The sequence below is a fragment of the Littorina saxatilis genome, linkage group LG8 (genome assembly GCF_037325665.1).
Source record: "Littorina saxatilis isolate snail1 linkage group LG8, US_GU_Lsax_2.0, whole genome shotgun sequence".
NCBI lineage: Eukaryota > Metazoa > Mollusca > Gastropoda > Littorinimorpha > Littorinidae > Littorina > Littorina saxatilis.
Window position 1 is genome coordinate 74,386,775 of NC_090252.1, and position 21,993 is coordinate 74,408,767.

The 21,993-nt window shown below is 44.0% G+C and overlaps 1 protein-coding gene and 1 long non-coding RNA gene across 6 annotated transcripts in view; both read right to left on the reverse strand.

Moving 5' to 3' along the window:
- The window catches only part of LOC138974336 (mitochondrial import receptor subunit TOM70-like), a 554,410-nt gene extending 541,361 nt beyond the window's left edge, over window positions 1–13,049 (reverse strand). For 4 of the 5 annotated variants that reach the window (XM_070347060.1, XM_070347059.1, XM_070347058.1 and 1 more), the window contains exons 1-6: window positions 12,808–13,049; window positions 11,537–11,710; window positions 5,866–5,992; window positions 2,867–2,976; window positions 1,352–1,566; window positions 393–600 (exon numbers count right to left, since the gene is read on the reverse strand). In XM_070347060.1, coding sequence (XP_070203161.1) covers window positions 393–600; window positions 1,352–1,566; window positions 2,867–2,976; window positions 5,866–5,992; window positions 11,537–11,710; window positions 12,808–13,008 — 1,035 coding nt within the window. In that variant the 5' untranslated portion in view covers window positions 13,009–13,049. The remainder of the gene's footprint in view (window positions 1–392; window positions 601–1,351; window positions 1,567–2,866; window positions 2,977–5,865; window positions 5,993–11,536; window positions 11,711–12,807) is intronic. The other variant, XM_070347057.1, reaches the window with a different exon arrangement.
- On the reverse strand, window positions 6,966–9,136 carry LOC138974337 (uncharacterized). The gene is made up of 3 exons (XR_011458402.1): window positions 8,943–9,136; window positions 8,193–8,357; window positions 6,966–7,156 (listed from the first exon to the last, which is right to left on the reverse strand). It is a non-coding gene; the product is annotated as an uncharacterized lncRNA (long non-coding RNA).
- Window positions 13,050–21,993: the final 8,944 nt, after the last annotated feature.

A 21,993-nucleotide genomic window follows, 5' to 3' on the forward strand; every position in this document is an offset into this window, starting at 1 on the left:
GACGGTGTCCAGGGTAAGCAAGCTGTCCAGGTCTGCCAGCCCTTGCTGCCCTGACACACACACACACACACACACACACACACACACACACCGCACACACACACACACACACACTGACCGGTGGCCTGACAGTGTCCAGGGTGAGCAAGCTGTCCAGGTCTGCCAGCCCTTGCTTCCCTGACACACACACACACACACACACACACACACTGACCGGTGGTCGGACGGTGTCCAGGGTAAGCAAGCTGTCCAGGTCTGCCAGCCCTTGCTGCCCTGACACACACACACACACACACTGACCGGTGGCCTGACGGTGTCCAGGGTGAGCAAGCTGTCCAGGTCTGCCAGCCCTTGCTGCCCTGACACACACACACACACACACACACACTGACCGGTGGCCTGACGGTGTCCAGGGTGAGCAAGCTTTCCAGGTCTGCCAGCCCTTGCTGCCCCTGACCGCTGAGGATGTAGAAGGTTGCCCGTAGCAACAAGGCCTCCGCTAGCACCGGGCTGTCTGCCGTCTCTACCTCCTCCGTGCAGAGCGGGATCACTTCGTCATAGCGACCAGACTCCAGGGCGTCCTTCGCTCTGTCCAGCGCACTGACAATCATTCCAATGTCATCAATATCATTATCTTCATCATTAATATCATTATCTTCACCATCAATATCATTATCTTCATCATCAATATCATTATCTTCACCATCAATATCATTATCTTCATCATCAATATCATTATCTTCATCATCAATATCATTATCTTCATCATCAATATCATTATCTTCATCATCAATATCATTATCTTCATCATCAATATCATTATCTTCATCATCAATATCATTATCTTCATCATCAATATCATTATCTTCATCATCACTGTCTCTATCCAGAGCGGGATCACATCGTCATAGCAACCAGACTCTAAATCCTTGACTCTGTCCAGTGCACTGACAATCAACACACAATGTCATCAGTATAATGAATGACACAACAGCCATATCTCATGTTAACAGACACTAATGACACAACAGCCATATCTCATGTTAAATCTTACCCACATAAACAGACACTATTGACACAACAGCCATATCTCATGTTAAATCTTACCCACATAAACAGACACTAATGACACAACAGCCATATCTCATGTTAAATCTTACCCACATAAACAGACTCTAATGACACAACAGCCATATCTCATGTTAAATCTTACCCACATAAACAGACACTAATGACACAACAGCCATATCTCATGTTAACAGACACTAATGACACAACAGCCATATCTCATGTTAAATCTTACCCACATAAACAGACACTATTGACACAACAGCCATGGCCTAACACTGACCTAGGTTTTTCTAACAAGACGGCATCGCCATTCTCATCTGAATTCTCCTCCCCGTTCCCTGAAGCTTCCTCAGCCTTGACCTTGACGTCACCTTGACCTTCCTGATGCGGTGACCCGACCTTGCCCACGTTGTCGATCTTGAGGACAGGGTCGTTGGCAAAGCCGGCCAGGTAGTTTCTAACGAAGAACTTGGATGGCAGCGAGGGCTGCTTGTTCTGCAACACACAGCACCAGTCTCACTGCTAATTGTGGTACTGATGCTAGCACATAGTGAGGGGTGCTTGTTCTGCAACACACAGCGCCAAAGTCTCACTGCTAATTGTGGTACTGATGCTAGTACATAGCGAGGGCTGCTTGTTCTGCAACACACAGCGCCAAAGTCTCACTGCTAATTGTGGTACTGATGCTAGCACATAGTGAGGGGTGCTTGTTCTGTAACACACACCACCAGTCTCACTGCTAATTGTGGTACTGATGCTAGTACATAGTGAGGGCTGCTTGTTCTGTAACACACAGCGCCACACTCTCACTGCTAATTGTGGTACTGATGCTAGCACATAGTGAGGGGTGCTTGTTCTGTAACACACACCACCAGTCTCACTGCTAATTGTGGTACTGATGCTAGTACATAGTGAGGGGTGCTTGTTCTGTAACACACACCACCAATCTCACTGCTAATTGTGGTACTGATGCTAGTATATAGTGAGGGCTGCTTGTTCTGTAACACACAGCGCCACACTCTCACTGCTAATTGTGGTACTGATGCTAGCACATAGTGGTAGCTGTGGTAGTATTAGTACTAGTAGTGTTTTGTGGTAGTTGTATGACTGACGTTTCAACAAGGCCTCACAACACACAAGGTGTCCCATTCTTTAGTAAGACTTCGTATTGCATACAGTTTGAAATTTGTTAACTTCATTCCCATTGATCAAATCTAATCGTTTTGTGGACCAATCTAGTAGAAGTGTAAAATGGTTAGAGTTAGGGTAAGCACTTGGTACAAATGTGACCGTGTCTGGAAGCAGATCACAGAGTGGTGCGTGCTGCCTTGTGCATGCTGCCTTGTCACTGGACGTTTTTTTCTTATGTAGGATGTTTGTTTGTGTGCTTGGTACCGTATCTGACAAGGCTACTCTGTCAGTGAACCTATTTTTTTTCAATTTTTCATGTAAGTTTGGCACGGTTTCTGGAGAGGTTACCCGATCACTGAATCTGCTGTTTCTTGTAAAGAGATGTTTCTTGTGTTAGTATCACAGCGCTGTAAAGAGATGTTTCTTGTGTTAGTATCACAGGGCTGTAAAGAGATGTTTCTTGTGTTAGTATCACAGGGCTGTAAAGAGATGTTTCTTGTGTTAGTATCACAGGGCTGTAAAGAGATGTTTCTTGTGTTAGTATCACAGGGCTGTAAAGAGATGTTTCTTGTGTTAGTATCACAGGGCTGTAAAGAGATGTTTCTTGTGTTAGTATCACAGGGCTGTAAAGAGATTTTTCTCTGCGCTGGGCACGATGTCTGACCTGGTACGCGTCCTTGGCCCGTGCTCGCCCCAGCTCCTTGAGGATTCGGTCTGCTAGCTGCAGGCTGCCCTGGTTCTGAAACCCCTCCAGTATGCACACTGTGGTGATGTCTGAAACACAGATATAGTCACTATATTATAGTTTTTATACACACTGTGGTGATGTCTGAAACACAGATATAGTCACTATATTATAGTTTTTATACACACTGTCAGGGATGTTGTTACAAATTCACACCTATAGGACAAATGTCCTGAGCTCTTCAGAATCAATAGGACATTTGACCACTTTCAGAAATTTCAATAGGACATCATCATTTTGTGCAAAACACTGTCCATGGAATGATTCCAAAACCATGTGCACGCACACATGCTTAAACATATAGGATATATATATATATATACACCAAAGATTTGTGCATACATTGTTTTATTAATTTAGTTCCAAATAGGACACACACAAAGAATGAAACATGTAAAAAGTACAAAGAATAAAACATGTAAAAAGTACAAAGAATGAAACATGTAAAAAGTACAAAGAATGAAACATGTAAAAAGTACAAAGAATGAAACATGTAAAAAGTACAAAGACCTTCAGCGCTCTTGTGTTGATTGTCTCACAAACTGAATGATTTGACCCAAAAAATGAAATACTGAGAAAAAAAAGTCTGGTTCAACACAGATTCGACAAAGCAGTATGGTCTCTTTGCTGTCAAGGTCTAGGAATAGTTAAAAGGCCGTTTCTACGAATTTCCTGTCGTGCCGACACCATGTCCTGTACAAAAGACAAAACTTCTCTTTCCGTGGTTGTGTCAGTTTCAGCGGCGACACTGTCATTGGCACTGCCATTTTCAAGAATGACGCTTGCCGTGTTTTCACCTGTTTTTGACTCAAATGTAGCACAGGATGCCATTGAAAAGCCAAAGATCTTCAGCTTTTGTTGATCTTTGGCAGGCTTTAGTTTGATTTCGGTGGCATAATTCAATGCGCTTCGTCAAAATGTCTCGAACTGAAACCGAAAGCAGACGCAAGACTTAATAGTTAGTTGGAGTTGTCTCCTGTACTCCTAACTTTGGTGTGCTGCAGACAGGTGGTACCTGAACGGCTCATTTTGCAAACGGTTCGGAATTCCCGAAAACGCAAGATGAGCACTACACAACTTCAGTGCACCTGTACGCGAAAGTGCTCGGTCGCTTGAACGGAAAATATCGAATATTACGCTGTTCGAAGGCATGGAGTTCTTATCGGACAATGACACTGACAGCGCTCAGTTCAAAACGATAGGACATCTGACCGCCATGCGGCAATGTGCAGGGGTCGACACTAACTTATTTGGCCTGGGGCCACACTGGCCCCAGAGATGGAAATTGGTGGGGTGAAAAACAAAAATCTGGGGCCCACTCTTATTCATGCTAAGTATATATCCTTCAGAATTCCCACTTTTTCCAAGTGGTTCTCCGCTATAAGATCTGCACGGGCGGCAATGCATTGTCTGTTTTACTTCATCGTACTGAAGCCAGGGAAATTCTTTCAACCATTATTTTGACATTGAAATTACGACAGCGCTTCGCGCTTTTGGCTGCATCGGTCTCCTTTTTTCGTTTCTCTCCACCCTGTTCTTCATCTTCATTTCCATGTCTTTTTACACCAGGGATCTGTCGCCACATTTTGCGTTTGGCATTTGAAGGCGATACTTATCTCTCACGCTAAAGAGCGCAATCTGGGAGTTATTTCCCTTGCTGCATTGTCCTTCAACGATTTCAATGTTTTTTTTTTCTTGACTGCGGCATTGATCGTAACGCGAATTTCAGTGACGACTTTGACTGGCGATTTTTAGTGATTGGCTCTGGCATTAGAATTTTCGATTTGTCATTTATGGAATTTAACCTGGGGCGGAGTGGGCCCCAAGCTTCGGCAATGTTTGGGGCGGAACACAAAACTCTGGGGCGTTCCGCCCCCCGCTAGTGTCGAACCCTGATGTGAATCGGACATTTGAGCCTTTCAATCGGTCTATGTCCGATGTCCGACGCCTAACGACATCCCTGCACTGTTATAATGTCTGTGACAAAGATATATAGTGACTATAATATACACACCGTGGTGATGTCTGTGACACAGATATGGTGACTATATTACACACAATGCCTTCTTAAGTTTAATTCGATATGGGTCGTCCACGACTCACGACATACGGACTGTGTGGTTCAAACGACGTCATTGTTTATTTGTTTCTTAAAGATAATCCTTTAAAAATTGGTTGATATGAAGGTTCTATGGTGTTTGAGGATTACACGAAGTCTCAATCAAAAACTCACAATAGTTTTAGAGATACAGACACTTGTGCGAGGCTCCGACCAAGGAAGCACGGTGAAGGACAGAGATAAAGATACACGACCAAGGCAGCACGGTGAAGGTTAACTGACAGAGATAAAGATACACGACCAAGGAAGCACGGTGAAGGACAGAGATAAAGATACACGACCAAGGAAGCACGGTGAAGGACAGAGATAAAGATACACGACCAAGGAAGCACGGTGAAGGACAGAGATAAAGATACACGACCAAGGAAGCACGGTGAAGGACAGAGATAAAGATACACGACCAAGGAAGCACGGTGAAGGACAGAGATAAAGATACACGACCAAGGAAGCACAGTGAAGGACAGAGATAAAGATACACGACCAAGGAAGCACAATGAAGGACAGAGATAAAGATACACGACCAAGGAAGCACGGTGAAGGACAGAGATAAAGATACACGACCAAGGAAGCACGGTGAAGGACAGAGATAAAGATACACGACCAAGGAAGCACGGTGAAGGACAGAGATAAAGATACACGACCAAGGCAGCACGGTGAAGGTTAACTGACAGAGATAAAGATACACAACGCAGCACAATACAACGCTACAAGACAACACACACCACACCACAACACCACACTCCAACCCACCACACCACACCACACCACACCACAACAACACACAGAACGTGGGACTGACCTTCCAGTGCATCCCTGAACTGCTGGAGCGACTCAAAGGCCTTGGCTCGGCGGGTAAGCGCCTTGACGTAGCGAGGGTTTAGTTCCAGCGCCATGGAGCAGTCGGCAACAACCTGCTGGTAGTTTTTCTGCAAAGAGAAATCTGTGCTGTGTACTGCTGGCTACAGTACTGCTGGTGTTTTTTGGAAAGAGAAATCTGTGCTTTGTACTGCTGGCTACAGTGTTAGTGTTTTTTTCTGAAAGGATTTGGACCCCTTTTGCCAATAGACGAATTCCGGAAATAACAGGGGAGGTAAGAAGTACCGGAAAATCAGAGTTGCGCCGCTTATTACCCGGGCAATCATGGCGGCTTCACGTTCACCCATATCACTGGCAGAGCTACAAAAGTTTTTGATTCAAAGAGGATATTGTGTCCGGAAGAAAAAAACATGATTTAGTAGAATTGTGCCAATTTGCCAAAGAAGTGTCTCTGGAAGTGGACCCAGATGGGTTGATGGAAGACCGATGGGAAGCGATCGAAGCGAAACTGACTGACGGCGAGGTTCGCCTATCGAATCCCACTTTGATCTCGGGAGGTGCCGACTTATCTGCTCTACCCGAGTTCCATTACTTGGATGCAATCTCGTACATGATTAAGAACCAATGCTCGTTTGGAAGCGTGACGGTGAGGGATCCTCAGAAATCCGAAGGTTTTTCTATGATGAGGGACGGCTTTGTTAAGAATAAGAGCATAGAGGTAGTCTGCTTCGACACGCCTGGCTATTTCGCAGTGAAGGCACAAGTGAGACCACGTACCAGGGAAAAAGATCAAGTTACTAGAGTTAGTGGAGCTGCGTTCTACTACCCGTGGGCTATTTTGACGTCACAGTTGATTCTGACAAAAGGAGTTGTGTCCTGTCAGCCTACTGTACTTGCAAAGGCGAGTAAGTTGATTTCAAATGTGTACTTTTCTGTGAGTGTGACTCACTAGTGATTTATTTCATCATCTAGCAGTGGAAAATTAAAATGTATCTTTTTTTCTAAGTCTGTCTTCTGTTGGTTACACGTTTGTTGTTGTCAGTTTTTCCCTTGCGCATGCAAGTCCGTTTATATAAATTTATGATTTCTGATGACAAAACCACACACACACGCATGCCTAAGAAATACACACACAATAAACAAGAAAGAAAGACACAAGATCAAGCAAATATCCCATTATTCTTTTTATAAAACATTGCAATTTGCATAGAAAATGACAGTCGGTGATGTTTGTTCTGAAAGCTCTGATGCGTTTTGTCATGTTCACCATTCACCTGAAAATAAATAATGTTATTTCAATTAAAACAAGTCTTCTCTTGATATTGTCAACACTGCTGTGGACGTGAAATTTGGTGATGAATACGGTATACCGCCAGCACTAATCATACACACATGCACATACACACAAAAGAAAAAATTAAATAACAAAAAGGTAAATAAAAAAAATAACATAACAAAGCAAAAGTGCTCCAGCAGTTCCAGACAATTTCAAAATTACAAAGATTGCATGCGTTACATCTGTGTGATTTTGTAGAACTGAGTAGGGCTAGGAAATAAATGAGTGCACAACTGCATGTACTTAATAATAATAATAATAATAATAATAATAATAATAATAATAATAATAATAATAATAATAATGGACATTTATTAATCGCCCCTTCTCACAAGAGCTCACGGCGATTTACATATTAATTTCTGCCGTGTGAGATGGAATTTTTTACACAATACATCACGCATTCACATCGGCCAGTAAATCTCAAGCCATTACGGCGAATATTTACTTTTCACGGCCTATTATTCCAAGTCACACGGGTATTTGGTGGACATTTCAGATTACTCCCATCACAAAATGCAAATGGTCCTGAAAGTGAAAAGGTAAATGGTTCAAACAAGAACAACAAACAAACAAGTCAAATGAACATTGACTTTTGTTTAAGTATCCTACCTGTCCAAGATAAGATAACTTGCATGCAGTCGGTGATAACTTGCATGCAAGTTAATTGCATGCAGTCGGTGATAACTTGCATGCAGTCGGTGATGTTTTTTTCTGTAAGCTCCCAAACTTTTCTGTCATGTTCACCATTCATCTGAAAAAAATATTTTTATTTCAATCAAAACAAGTCTTTTCTCAATATTGTCAACACTACTGTGAATAACAGTGAACGATAAGTTTTGTGATGAATAAGAAAGATTTGAACAATTAAAAACCTGTGGTATACAGCCAGCACTAACCATACACACCTGCACATACACATAACAAATGTGAAAAAGGGTTAAAAGAATAAATAATCTCAATAAATTGTATACCCCCAAAGAAGCAAGAATTCGTGCGGCTGTAAGTTTCCGAATCTTGGGGGGTGGGGGCTGAGAACGCTTCAAGGGCAGCTTTCGTTTCTTTGGTTGATCATTTTCTGATGTACCTGCACTCAAAGGGTCAGGGTTCTCCTCACTTGGCCATCCATCTTTAAAATGCTGCAATAAAAAAGGGCTCATTAAAAAAAAAACAGTGGACTGGAGGCATTTATAATATCTGTCACATATTATAGTCCTGAACAGTGAAAATAATGTAGACTGCTATTCTTAACAGCCCATCAGAATAAGACTTAGAAAACTCAAAGTGCAATATTTAATTTATACTGTCACTCAGTGTGACAAAATTAGTATCATAGAGTGAGCAAGTTATTGCTTCATCTTCCTTTTTTCAACATTCTCTCTCTGTGATTTCGTTAAACTGAGTAGGGAGATAACTGAGTGCACATTTAACTGGGCAGTGTCAACTGCATGTAATTCTCAGATTACTCCCATCACAACATGCAAATGGTCCTGACAAGGTAAATGGTTAAACAAGAACAACAAACAAACAAATGAACATTGACCTTCGCTAAGTGTATGTCTTACTCTTTAGTCTTAGATAACTTGCATGAATGTGTGGTGTGATTCTGCTGCTCACTTTCAATTTCATTTTCTTAGTGACAACTCGAAACGATTTTGAAGAAGACCAATAATTAACTAGAATATTAGATTTAAACACGCACAATAAGCTTGTAAGTCACTTACTTTTGTGCAGACATAAGTCCAGTCTTTGATCTTGTTATTGTTGAGTTGACTGTGGGGTCGACCTCATGCTTTGATCCAGCGCAGGCATCGTTCGCGATTCCACACTTTCGTGGGTTTTACAAACGGTACAAAGCGTACACCTGGGGATCGATGAGGATATCTGGAATCTGATGTGCATGTTCCCCATGCACAACGTTTAACCCTATCAGCCCTGACTGCAGTGCAGGCTCAGCAGCCTCTCCAGCCTGGAGGGTTTTGGCACTGTAGTGCAAATCTGATGGGTACTTCACTAAAGCGCTTCTAACTCTGCAACTAATAGTTGTAGACACATAAAATTTTGTGTGTTGTATGATAAGTGCATGTTCTTACCTGTTGAGTAGCAGTCAGTACCTTCTAAAGTGTGTAAAGTTCAAAGAAATCCTTCTTCCAAGTCACAAACACAACACCAAAAAGTATGTAAACACACCACTCTGTCACAGTTGTTCCAACAAGTCACAGGATGTTTCTGTCTCACATTTGCATCGAAGCCCACGCACAGGTCTTGTCCACTCAAATCAACACTTGTTTCACTCGATTGAGACGAAGAAACGTCGCATTCGGCATCATAATCACTGTCATCGTCGAGAAAAATCTCAAGAACCTGCCTCACTGGCGGCGTTGGTTGCTCATATTTCGCAGGAAAAATGCTCAAAAAACACTCAATCGGACGATTTTTGTTCGCCAAATTGCTCCAAACAAAGAAGAAGGAAGTGGGAACAGATTTACCTCCCTTGCTCGTGACCTGTCTTTTATTTTTAGATCAGAAACAAGGTCAGAGAAGATGCGTGTCACCGCCCGACAGTTTGTCAGGCACAGGCGTTGAAAGCTGCTAAGGAGCGCCCGACAAACTGTCGGGCGCAGTGCGGAAAGAGTTATGGCCCATAACGTTCAGCAAATGGACGAATTCGATCTAAAACACCCACAACAATGTGTTTATGTCAACCTCGCAGCCATTTTTATTTGACCCGGTGATGGGCGGCGCAACTCGTACGCAGACACTACTTTGAAACACGGTTGCTTCCCTTGTTTTTTCCGAACATCGTCTATTAAATTCAGACCTGGGAACCCCTGTTTTGCACTAAGTATTCTCAAACCATCTTGGCGTATTTTCAGAAAAATAAGTTGACTCCACACAACATTTGAAAATGGACAAATCAAACAAGCTTTGCATGCATCTGTTGCACCATTAATTAACATTACAGAAACATTCAAAACACATGCTTCTTTCAATGTTTAATGACAAAATCTGTAATTATTGATCAAACACAGAGTTATAAACTTATTTCAGATCTTTTAAAAAAGCAGTCCCCCAGTAAATATACAGGAATGACGATCTATAGGAGTAACTTTGGGTGTGTGAACTTCTGCTGTGTGTGTGTGTGTGTGTGTGTGTGTGTGTACAAGCGCTTAGAACTGTACCCACGGAATACGCGCTATATAAGCTTCATATTGATTGATTGTGTGTGTGTGTGTGTGTGTGTGAAACTGGTGTGTGTGTGAAAGTGTTGTGTGTGTAAAACTCTGTTGTGTGTGTGTACTTTCAGAAAATTACGGACATGGTCAGAAAGAACTTTAAATACGTATTGTTTTCATAACTGCCCATTGCTGTCAGAATACCAAGAATATCGTAACTATGGAGGTAAACTTGCCTACTCGTGTCAATAAACATCGTTTTTATTATAGCGGTAGCACTGATACTTCTGCGCGATGTTCCAGTCCGGAAACGCACCTGTCTGAGAAAAGTCACATCAGCTCCAAAACCATAGCTTCAGCAGAAACTGCCGCCTGCACCTCGGGTATTTTGTTCTCCTGAGGATATGTCTTTGATGCTTCTCGTGCTGGCTACGCTTTTCTTGGTCATTTCACGTTCGTTGTGCATATATTTGACCTGGCAGGACTTGCAGTGCGCGTCGGTCTTGCCACCTGTGTGGTTGTTTCGGCATGACGGAAAACCGTAAATGGCTGCGACTTTCGCTTTGTCCTGCTCTCATCTCGTCACTTCTTACAAGATTCAAAATGTCACAAGAAAAGAGTTTATCACTAAACTGGGTTAATCGAGACTACGCGTCACGTGACAAGCCATGTGAGCTGCAAAACGGGTGTGTCAAAATACTGGATCGGCTTCGGAATGCCCTTGTAAAAAAAAAAAGACTAGAAATTTGTCTTGTATTTTAGACAATCAAGCGTACAAAATATGGCAAAGTCGTGTGGGTTCACTGGCCTGTAAATGAAAGCCAAATGAAAGCTTTAACTTTAAGGTGTTATCCTATTCTTAACACACCAAATGAAAGCTTTAACTTTAAGGTGTTATCCTATTCTTAACACACCAAATTAAAGCTTCAACTTTAAGGTGTTATCCTATTCTTAACACACCAAATTAAAGCTTTAACTTTAAGGTGTTATCCTATTCTTATCACACCAAATTTAAGCTTAAAGGTGTTATCCTATTCTGAGTACTCACAAAGCTGAAGCCTAAAGGTGTTATCCTATTCCGAGCACTCACAAAGCTAAAGCCCAAAGGTATGTGTTATCCTATTCCTAACAGTAACACTCACCAGATTTTCATAGGCAGCCGCCCTGTTCTGGTAGAAAGTTGAGATGTCCTGTTTGTGCTCGGTGGGACACGTTCTGACGGCCTCTGTATAGCACTCAATGGCTTGCTCGTACATGCCACCCTTGAAATACTTGTTACCCTTGTTCTTGGAAGCCTGGGCCTGGTCTTTGGGGGTCTGCAACGCACAGAGGGATAAAGTAGAGAAATAATATTATACTTCAGCCCTGAAAGTCCAACAAATGGCCGGTGTACTCGTCTTAGGCTAGTGATTCTAAAAATTGACTAGCCAGAGAGCAAACTTACTAGCCAAACCAACAACCCTAACCCTAACTTTACTCGCATTTGGCGAGTAGAGGAACATTTCTACTCGCCAGTAACATGTTTTTAATCGCCATGGCGAGTAAAATACTTGCCACTTTCAGGCCTGTACTTTATATGCACACCAACTCCCTCTGATAATGTTGCAACAGCAGGTCTTTACATTGTAATAGCACAAGCGTTTGTCTTGGGTTCAAAAGATCTGGTTTCGGATACACATACGCTTACAATAGTGTGTGTGTGAGTGGCTATCTTTGTGACTGTGTTTGTGTAGGTTGTGTGCGTGTAGGTGTATGTTGGGTGTGTGTTTGTTTTATGTAGGGGAAGGACAGAGCTGGGGCCAGTTTCATAAGCCAAAAACAGTTGATTGACTGCGGTTGAATGAGTGAAATAAAGTTATCCAACAAAATCGGGTTTCACGGAGGAGATACCAGTCCGACTATGCATCTTTGGACAGGAAGTCTGAGTGTTTAAAGACTACAGTGGCACATCTGTTGTCAGGTCAGTTAGTTAGTTAGTTAACTGTTGCTTAATGGGTCCAGCGGACCAGTTAGGCCAAATCAGGACCCCCTGTTATCAGGTATACATGTATACAATACATACATGTATACAAGCAATTTCTGATAGCAACACACACAACACTGAATCTGCAACGTAAATGCACGCGTCAAGCAGTTCAAAAACCAAGCGACAGTTCGCAGACCGACAGTGTCCGACCAGCCAGCCCTGTCCTCTGGAGACTGGTCGATAAAGCATGGTCGTGTGTCCTTGTGCGGTCATATCCAGTGTCCTCTCACACCGCTTTTCTCTTCGTACGCGACAGCCATCATCTTACACACCATAAACTGAGAATGGTCTGTCCCACACAATGCAAAAAGCAGCAATGATAATGTCATCGCGTTCTTTGCAAACTAATCTTAATCAAGTTTCGCTTCGTCTAACCGGTCAACGAACCTGTGGTACTTCGGGTTCTGACTTGCCGCCTGCAGATTTCCCATCTTTTGAGCCATTGTCTTCTGTTTGTGACTTTCCCTGTCTCCGTTTTAAATACCAAATTCCTGCCACTCCGAGTGCAATGGGAGCACCAACGCACAAAGCGATCTGCCACTTGCTCCAGCCCTCCGTAACATCTCGAAGTGACCAGTGGGTCGCCATGTTGTTGAGCTCTCACGTGCGTCGATGAGAAAGAGCGAGAATGGCTGTACGAAATGTTGGATCGGTAATAAGACGAAGAAGCGATCAGCTATAACTCTCTGACATTTCAGCGTTCCACTTTACTTCCATAAGATTTATTGTCGTTTTACTCTCAACTTTACTTCGAGGGAATCTTATCATAATGATTTCACCCCATTATTATAGAGAAGAAAAGGTTTATGAGGTTTTCATGTTAAATTCACAACTTACAAACAAGGTAATTATTTTTCTCCCTGGCAGGGCCTCGCAGCTATTTTATGGCTGTGGCTGGACGGAACCGACGAGTCGGTTACGGAGTCCCCAGTAAAAATTTCGTACGAAAATGTTACTCCCCGTACGAAAAAAATACTGCGTGCGCAGATTCTACACAACCACCACAGCATCTCGGCGAGGACTGATGATGGATTTGTCACGGCTTTATACCCGGTTGTCTTTCCTCAGAAAGATGTCAATTGATACATTATATTATATTAGTACCCCCACCCCCTCAGAGGGGGAATCGAGACGAGGGTCGTGGTGTATGTGTGTGTGTGTGTGTGTGTGTGTAGAGCGATTCAGAGTAAACTACTGGACCGATCTTTATGAAATTTCACATGAGAGTGTTCCTGGGTATGATATCCCCAGACGGATTTTTCTTTTTTTGGATAAATGTCTTTGATGACGTCATATCCGGCTTTTTGTAAAAGTTGAGGCGGCACTGTCACACCCTCATTTTTCAATAAAATTGATTGAAATTTTGGCCAAGCAATCTTTGACGAAGGCCGGACTTTGGTATTGCATTTCAGCTTGGAGGTTTAAAAATTAATTAATGACTTTGGTCATTAAAAATCTAAAAATTGTAATTAAAATTATTTTTTTAATAAAACGATCCAAAATTACGTTCATCGTATTCTTCATCATTTTATGATTCCAAAAACATATAAATATGTTATATTCGGATGAAAAACAAGCTCTGAAAATTAAAAATATGAAAATTATTATTAAAATAAAATGTCCGAAATCGATTTAAAAACAATTTCATCTTATTTTGTGTCGGTTCCTGATTCCAAAAACATATATAAATGATATGTTTGGATTAAAAACAAACTCAGTAAGCTAAAAAGAATAGACATACAGAAAAGCGTGTTATATCCTGCTCAGCGCGACCACTACCGCACTATTCTGCATGGCTTGTCGATTTCACTGTCTTTGCCACGAGCGGTGGACTGACGAAACGACGAGTATGTGGTCTTGGTGAAAAAAGCAGTGTGTTCAGTTTGATTCTGTGAGTTCGATAGCTTGACAAAATGTTGTTATTTCGCCTTACGCGACTTGTTACATTTAGTCATTTTAACGTAGAGGGGGTAATCGAGACGAGGGTCGTGGTGTATGTGTGTCTGTGTGTCTGTGTGTGTGTAGAGCGATTCAGAGAAAACTACTGGACCGATCTTCATGAAACTTGACATGAGAGATCCTGAGTATGGTATCTCCAGATTTTTTTCCATTTTTTGGATAAATATCTTTGATGACGTCATATCCGGCTTTTCGTGAAAGTTGAGGCGGCACTGTCACGCTCTCATTTTTCAACCAAATTGGTTGACATTTTGGTCAAGTAATCTTCGACGAAGCCCGGACTTTGGTATTGCATTTCAGCTAGGAGGCTTAAAAGTTAATTAATGAGTTTTCTAATTAAAGTTGTCATTAAAATCGATTTTTTGCAAACAGATTTAAAATTGATTGCATCGTATTCTTCATCACATTCTGAATCTAAAAACATATACATATGTCATGTTTACTCTTAAAATGTGATCACAATTAACGAAAATAGATTAATTAGTCTTACGATTAAAATGTAAGAAATCGATCCAAAAATGATTTCATCTTATTCTTTATCAGTTTCCTGATTCCAAAAACATATAGATATGATAGGTTGTATTCAAAACAAGCTCAGAAAGTTAACAAGAATACAGAAAAGCGCGCTTTCCTGCTTAATAGCACAATACGCTACCGCGCTATTCTGGCGTGTTAATTTCACTGCGTTTTGCACGCGGGAGGTTGAGCGATTTCCTTCTCGCGGGGATTGACGAAGCTGTACTGTCTTGGTGAAAAAATACAGTGCGTTCAGTTTCATTCCGTGAGTTCGACAGCTTGACTAAATGTAGTAATTTCGCCTTACGTGACTTGTTGTCAGTTTTTCGCATGAACTAAGTATACTCGTTAGAAGTTGAATGTGTCGATACAAACTGACTTCATGTAGACAGTGACAAGAAAATTGGTTGATTAAAATCAACAGTGCCGAAGCAATGTTTTCATAAAAGAAGCGGTATTGTACGGGCACATGTTGTATTTGGAAAACATGTGTTGCAGAGTATTTGAAAATACCGTGTAGGCATAAACACATGCGGCAAAGAGTGATAAGCCCCTGTTGTCAATATAGTCAAGTGGATAAATTGATTACTTATGTACTCCTTGCATGAAAGTCAATGAAACTTGGTATTTCTATAAACTTGAACGGACAGCTACCCGAGGCATGACTGCAAGCCCTGGGGGCTCCGTGCACCTGGACGTGACAGGTTATGTAACTTTAAATACTGACGTGTTGTGAAAGCGACTTGGCGTAAAACTTACATTTTCTCTCTTCGAAAGCGACTTTGGTACACAGGGTACACAGGGTACATATGATTGAGTCATTGATTGTGTTCCTCCTTGGGCACACTTCACTGTTCAAACTGTTTTGGGTGAGTTGTATTTGGACAGCCGCCAAACCGTTAGCGCTGTTAGCCAGGACATGAATGCTTTCTTATAGTTTTTAACAAAAACAGGTTCAATACGCTTAGAAATGCGTCAAAGCAAGATGTGATCGCTGATATGAAATGTATTGACAACTGCGGGTAACGGTCCTAACACGGATCGACATGCAGACACGAGTGTGTTGCACGCTGCCTTCAGGACTTGCCTGGCGTTTTACATTCACTCAGATATCACAGTGAAGGTTGGCGGGATTCTTTTAGATGTATGGATTTAACAATGGCTTCAAGATCGTATTCAGCTTGTTGCAAAAAAACCTGTTGAAATGTAAAGTAGTAGTAAAGGGAGTGTACTTTCCCAGATCAAATCAAATCAATCAAATCAAATTTTATTTTACGAGGGTTGTGGCATAAGCAATATAAACGAGCTTCTTTTCAACCAGCCCTCGCCCAGAGAGGGACTATTCTAATCTTAAATACATCCCAGAGAGAGAGAGAGAGAGAGAGAGAGAGAGAGAGAGAGAGAGAGAGGGAGAGAAAGAAAGAGAGAGAGAGAGTGAAAGAGAGAGAGAGGGAGAAAGAGAGAGAGAGTGAAAGAGAGAGATAGGGGGAAAGAGAGAGAGGGAGAGAGAGAGAGAGAGAGAGAGAGAGAGAGAGAGAATTCAGAATAGGACGTGGCTGCAGAAGGAAGGACTGACTGTTTGAACTGGTCCTTGTGTGCCAAAGGAACCTGAAAACATTCATCTGAAGGGAGAATTGGAACACAAGGTGTAAAAGGATGGTTAAAATCACGTACAGGTTTGATAGCTTTTTGCCTCATGGCACCCTGGCATGACTGGTCAGCTGTCTTTGGGGTTGCCCAACAAGTTTGTCTCATGGCACCCTGGCAGAGACTGGTCAGCTGTCTTTGGGGTTGCCCAACAAGTTTGTCTCATGGCACCTGGCATGACTGGTCAGCTGTCTTTGGGGTTGCCCAACAAGTTTGTCTCATGGCACCCTGGCAGAGACTGGTCAGCTGTCTTTGGGGTTGGCCAACAAGTTTGTCTCATGGCACCCTGGCATGACTGGTCAGTTGTCTTTGGGGTTGCCCAACAAGTTTGTCTCATGGCACCCTGGCAGAGACTGGTCAGCTGTCTTTGGGGTTGCCCAACAAGTTTGTCTCATGGCACCCTGCAGAGACTGGTCAGCTGTCTTTGGGGTTGCCCAACAAGTTTGTCTCATGGCACCCTGGCAGAGACTGGTCAGCTGTCTTTGGGGTTGCCCAACAAGTTTGTCTCATGACACCCTGGCAGAGACTGGTCAGCTGTCTTTGGGGTTGCCCAACAAGTTTGTCTCATGGCACCCTGGCAGAGACTGGTCAGCTGTCTTTGGGGTTGCCCAACAAGTTTGCCTCATGGCACCCTGGCATGACTGGTCAGCTGTCTGTGGGGTTGCCCAACAAGTTTGTCTCATGGCACCCTGGCAGAGACCGGTCAGCTGTCTTTGGGGTTGCCCAACAAGTTTGTCTCATGACACCTGGCAGAGACTGGTCAGCTGTCTTTGGGGTTGCCCAACAAGTTTGTCCAGCTGTCTTTGGGGTTGCCCAACAAGTTTGTCTCATGGCACCCTGGCAGAGACTGGTCAGCTGTCTTTGGGGTTGCCCAACAAGTTTGTCTCATGGCGCCCTTGTGGAGACTGGTCAGCTGTCTGTGGAGTTGCCCGACAAGTTTGTCTCATGGCACCCTGGCATGACTGGTCAGCTGTCTTTGGGGTTGCCCAACAAGTTTGTCTCATGGCACCCTGGCAGAGACTGGTCAGCTGTCTTTGGGGTTGCCCAACAAGTTTGTCTCATGGCACCTGGCATGACTGGTCAGCTGTCTTTAGGGTTGGCCAACAAGTTTGCCTCATGGCACCCTGCAGAGACTGGTCAGCTGTCTTTGGGGTTGCCCAACAAGTTTGTCTCATGGCACCCTGGCATGACTGGTCAGCTGTCTTTAGGGTTGGCCAACAAGTTTGTCTCATGGCACCCTGCAGAGACTGGTCAGCTGTCTTTGGGGTTGCCCAACAAGTTTGTCTCATGGCACCCTGGCATGACTGGTCAGTTGTCTTTGGGGTTGCCCAACAAGTTTGTCTCATGGCACCCTGACAGAGACTGGTCAGCTGTCTTTGGGGTTGCCCAACAAGTTTGTCTCATGGCACCCTGGCAGAGACTGGTCAGCTGTCTTTGGGGTTGCCCAACAAGTTTGTCTCATGGCACCCTGACAGAGACTGGTCAGCTGTCTTTGGGGTTGCCCAACAAGTTTGTCTCATGGCACCCTGGCAGAGACTGGTCAGCTGTCTTTGGGGTTGCCCAACAAGTTTGTCTCATGGCACCTGGCATGACTGGTCAGCTGTCTTTGGGGTTGCCCAACAAGTTTGTCTCATGGCACCCTGGCAGAGACTGGTCAGCTGTCTTTGGGGTTGCCCAACAAGTTTGTCTCATGGCACCCTGGCAGAGACTGGTCAGCTGTCTTTGGGGTTGCCCAACAAGTTTGTCTCATGACACCCTGGCAGAGACTGGTCAGCTGTCTTTGGGGTTGCCCAACAAGTGTGTCTCATGGCACCCTGGCATGACTGGTCAGCTGTCTTTGGGGTTGCCCAACAAGTTTGTCTCATGGCACCCTGGCATGACTGGTCAGCTGTCTTTGGGGTTGCCCAACAAGTTTGCTGGCCGTTCTAACGATGCTGGCCGTTCTAACAATGCTGGCCGTTCTAACAATGCTGGCCGTTCTAACAATGCTGGTCGTTCTAACAATGCTGGCCGTTCTAACAATGCTGGCCGTTCTAACAATGCTGGCCGTTCTAACAATGCTGGCCGTTCTAACAATGCTGGCCGTTCTAACAATGATGGCCGTTCTAACGATGCTGGCCGTTCTAACAATGCTGGCCGTTCTAACAATGCGGTCGTGTTTACATTTCTGGTACACTTGTCACAATGCTAACAACGGTAATGCTTTCAATCAAACTGCGATTACCATGCAATTTCCATTGAACTTTGATTTTAAAAACTGCTTAATGAGAAGAAAAAGTATTTGCTGAGCTTTCTTAGAAACAACATGAACATGATCATTACAAGTTAACTTGTCATCAATTAAAACACCCAGCTATTTGAAAGTTTCTTCAAGTTCAACTTCCTGATGGTTTATTTTCACATATTGGGAACAACATCTATCACTCTTCTCTCCAAACATTATTTTTTTGGTTTCACTGGCATTTAAATGCAAGAAACTGGACTTGAACCATTCATTCAGACGATTAACTTTCGGTAAAGCACTTTGACAAAGTTTCCTCGTCCTTCAGACACACAATGAGGTCCATGTCATCTGCATACTTCATTAGGCGTATGACTGGATTGGTTAAAGACATGCTGTTTGTACAACGCTGCGGAGAAAGAACACAGCACTGTGGGACCTCGATGTTTAGAACAATCGCGTCAGATAGCCCAGAGTGTCAGAACAATCGCGTCAGATAGCCCAGAGTGTCAGAACAATCGCGTCAGATAGCCCTGAGTGTCAGAACAATCGCGTCAGATAGCCCAGAGTGTCAGAACAATCGCGTCAGATAGCCCAGAGTGTCAGAACAATCGCGTCAGATAGCCCAGAGTGTCAGAACAATCGCGTCAGATAGCCCAGAGTGTCAGAACAATCGCGTCAGATAGCCCAGAGTGTCAGAACAATCGCGTCAGATAGCCCAGAGTGTCAGAACAATCGCGTCAGATAGCCCAGAGTGTCAGAACAATCGCGTCAGATAGCCCAGAGTGTCAGAACAATCGCGTCAGATAGCCCAGAGTGTCAGAACAATCGCGTCAGATAGCCCAGAGTGTCCGAACAATCGAGTGCTGAGGCTGACACGTTGTGGTCGATCGCATAGGAACTCTCTGATCCAGAAAATCTTATTTTCATTCACATACAACTGGATTCTTCCAGGATAAGTATAAGGAGTTGTATTGTATTAAAAGCGGACGAACAGTCCACAAAACGAACACTGACGGTGATACCAGCTGTGTCAAAATGACTGATAATGATGTCAACCAGCTGTGTCCACATGACTGATAATGAGGTCAACCAGCTGTGTCAACATGACTGATAATGAGGTCAACCAGCTGTGTCAACATGACTGATAATGAGGTCAACCAGCTGTGTCCACATGACTGATAATGAGGTCAACCAGCTGTGTCCACATGACTGATAATGAGGTCAACCAGCTGTGTCCACATGACTGATAATGAGGTAACCAGCTGTGTCCACATGACTGATAATGAGGTCAAACAGCTGTGTCCACATGACTGATAATGAGGTCAACCAGCTGTGTCCACATGACTGATAAGTGTCCACATGACTGATAATGAGGTCAACCAGCTGTGTCCACATGACTGATAATGAGGTCAACCAGCTGTGTCAAAATGACTGATAATGAGGTCAACCAGCTGTGTCAAAATGACTGATAATGAGGTCAACCAGCTTTATCATAGCACCTTCACCCCCTCTCTTTGCATTCCTACCGGTCCCTATGTTCTCCTGGTTTTCTTTAAGAAGTGCAGTGCTATACCTACTTACGAACTTCAAAAAGCGAAAGAATGCAACATAAAAGACACACATTTCAGTTGAGATTTTTTCATTGAGAAAGGGGTGGGGGGGGGGGGGTCATTTTAAGTCACGGTAAGAGGCCTGCACCAGTCATGTGGGGCTGAGTCACGGTAAGAGGCCTGCACCAGTCACGTGGGGCTGAGTCACGGTAAGAGGCCTGCTCCAGTCATGTGGGGCTGAGTCACGGTAAGAGGCCTGCACCAGTCATGTGGGGCTGAGTCACAGTAAGAGGCCTGCACCAGTCATGTGGGGCTGAGTCACGGTAAGAGGCCTGCACCAGTCATGTGGGGCTGAGTCACAGTAAGAGGCCTGCACCAGTCATGTGGGGCTGAGTCACAGTAAGAGGCCTGCACCAGTCATGTGGGGCTGAGTCACGGTAAGAGGCCTGCACCAGTCATGTGGGGCTGAGTCACAGTAAGAGGCCTGCACCAGTCATGTGGGGCTGAGTCACGGTAAGAGGCCTGCACCAGTCACGTGGGGCTGAGTCACGGTAAGAGGCCTGCACCAGTCATGTGGGGCTGAGTCACGGTAAGAGGCCTGCACCAGTCATGTGGGGCTGAGTCACGGTAAGAGGCCTGCACCAGTCATGTGGGGCTGAGTCACGGTAAGAGGCCTGCACCAGTCATGTGGGGCTGAGTCACGGTAAGAGGCCTGCACCAGTCACGTGGGGCTGAGTCACGGTAAGAGGCCTGCACCAGTCATGTGGGGCTGAGTCACGGTAAGAGGCCTGCACCAGTCATGTGGGGCTGAGTCACCAACGCCTTCCAACAGTTCCCTGTGTTCGTTGGTATTTCTTTCATTAATTCAACGCTTTTCCTACGTCCAGAACTGTAAAAAACAAAACAACATGAAATATAAAGGACACACAGATCAGCAAGATGTTTTTCAGTGTGATACTTTGACAATGTGTGACACAGACATCCTTCTCCTTGGCTCTGACAGAAATGTATATATATATCCCTTGTCAAAATCTGATAATTCGAGTTACAACATGGACATTACCGATAGACAAGCTGGCGATCTCACTCGTAAACAAACCGTGCAGTGTCTCCACTGACACTATAGCTGTCGCTGTGTGTCATACCGTGCACTGTTTCCACTAACACTATAGCTGTCGCTGTGTGTCATACCGTGCGGTGTCTCCACTAACACTATAGCTGTCGCTGTGTGTCATACCGTGCACTGTTTCCACTAACACTATAGCTGTCGCTGTGTGTCATACCGTGCAGTGTCTCCACTAACACTATAGCTGTCGCTGTGTGTCATACCGTGCAGTGTCTCCACTAACACTATAGCTGTCGCTGTGTGTCATACCGTGCAGTGCCTCCACTAACACTATAACTGTCACTGTGTGTCATACCGTGCAGTGTCTCCACTAACACTATAGCTGTCGCTGTGTGTCATACCGTGCAGTGTCTCCACTGACACTATAGGTGTCACTGTGTGTCATACCGTGCGGTGTCTCCACTGACACTATAGCTGTCGCTGTGTGTCATACCGTGCAGTGTCTCCACTAACACTATAGCTGTTGCTGTGTGTCATACCGTGCAGTGTCTCCACTAACACTATAGCTGTTGCTGTGTGTCATACCGTGCAGTGTCTCCACTGACACTGTT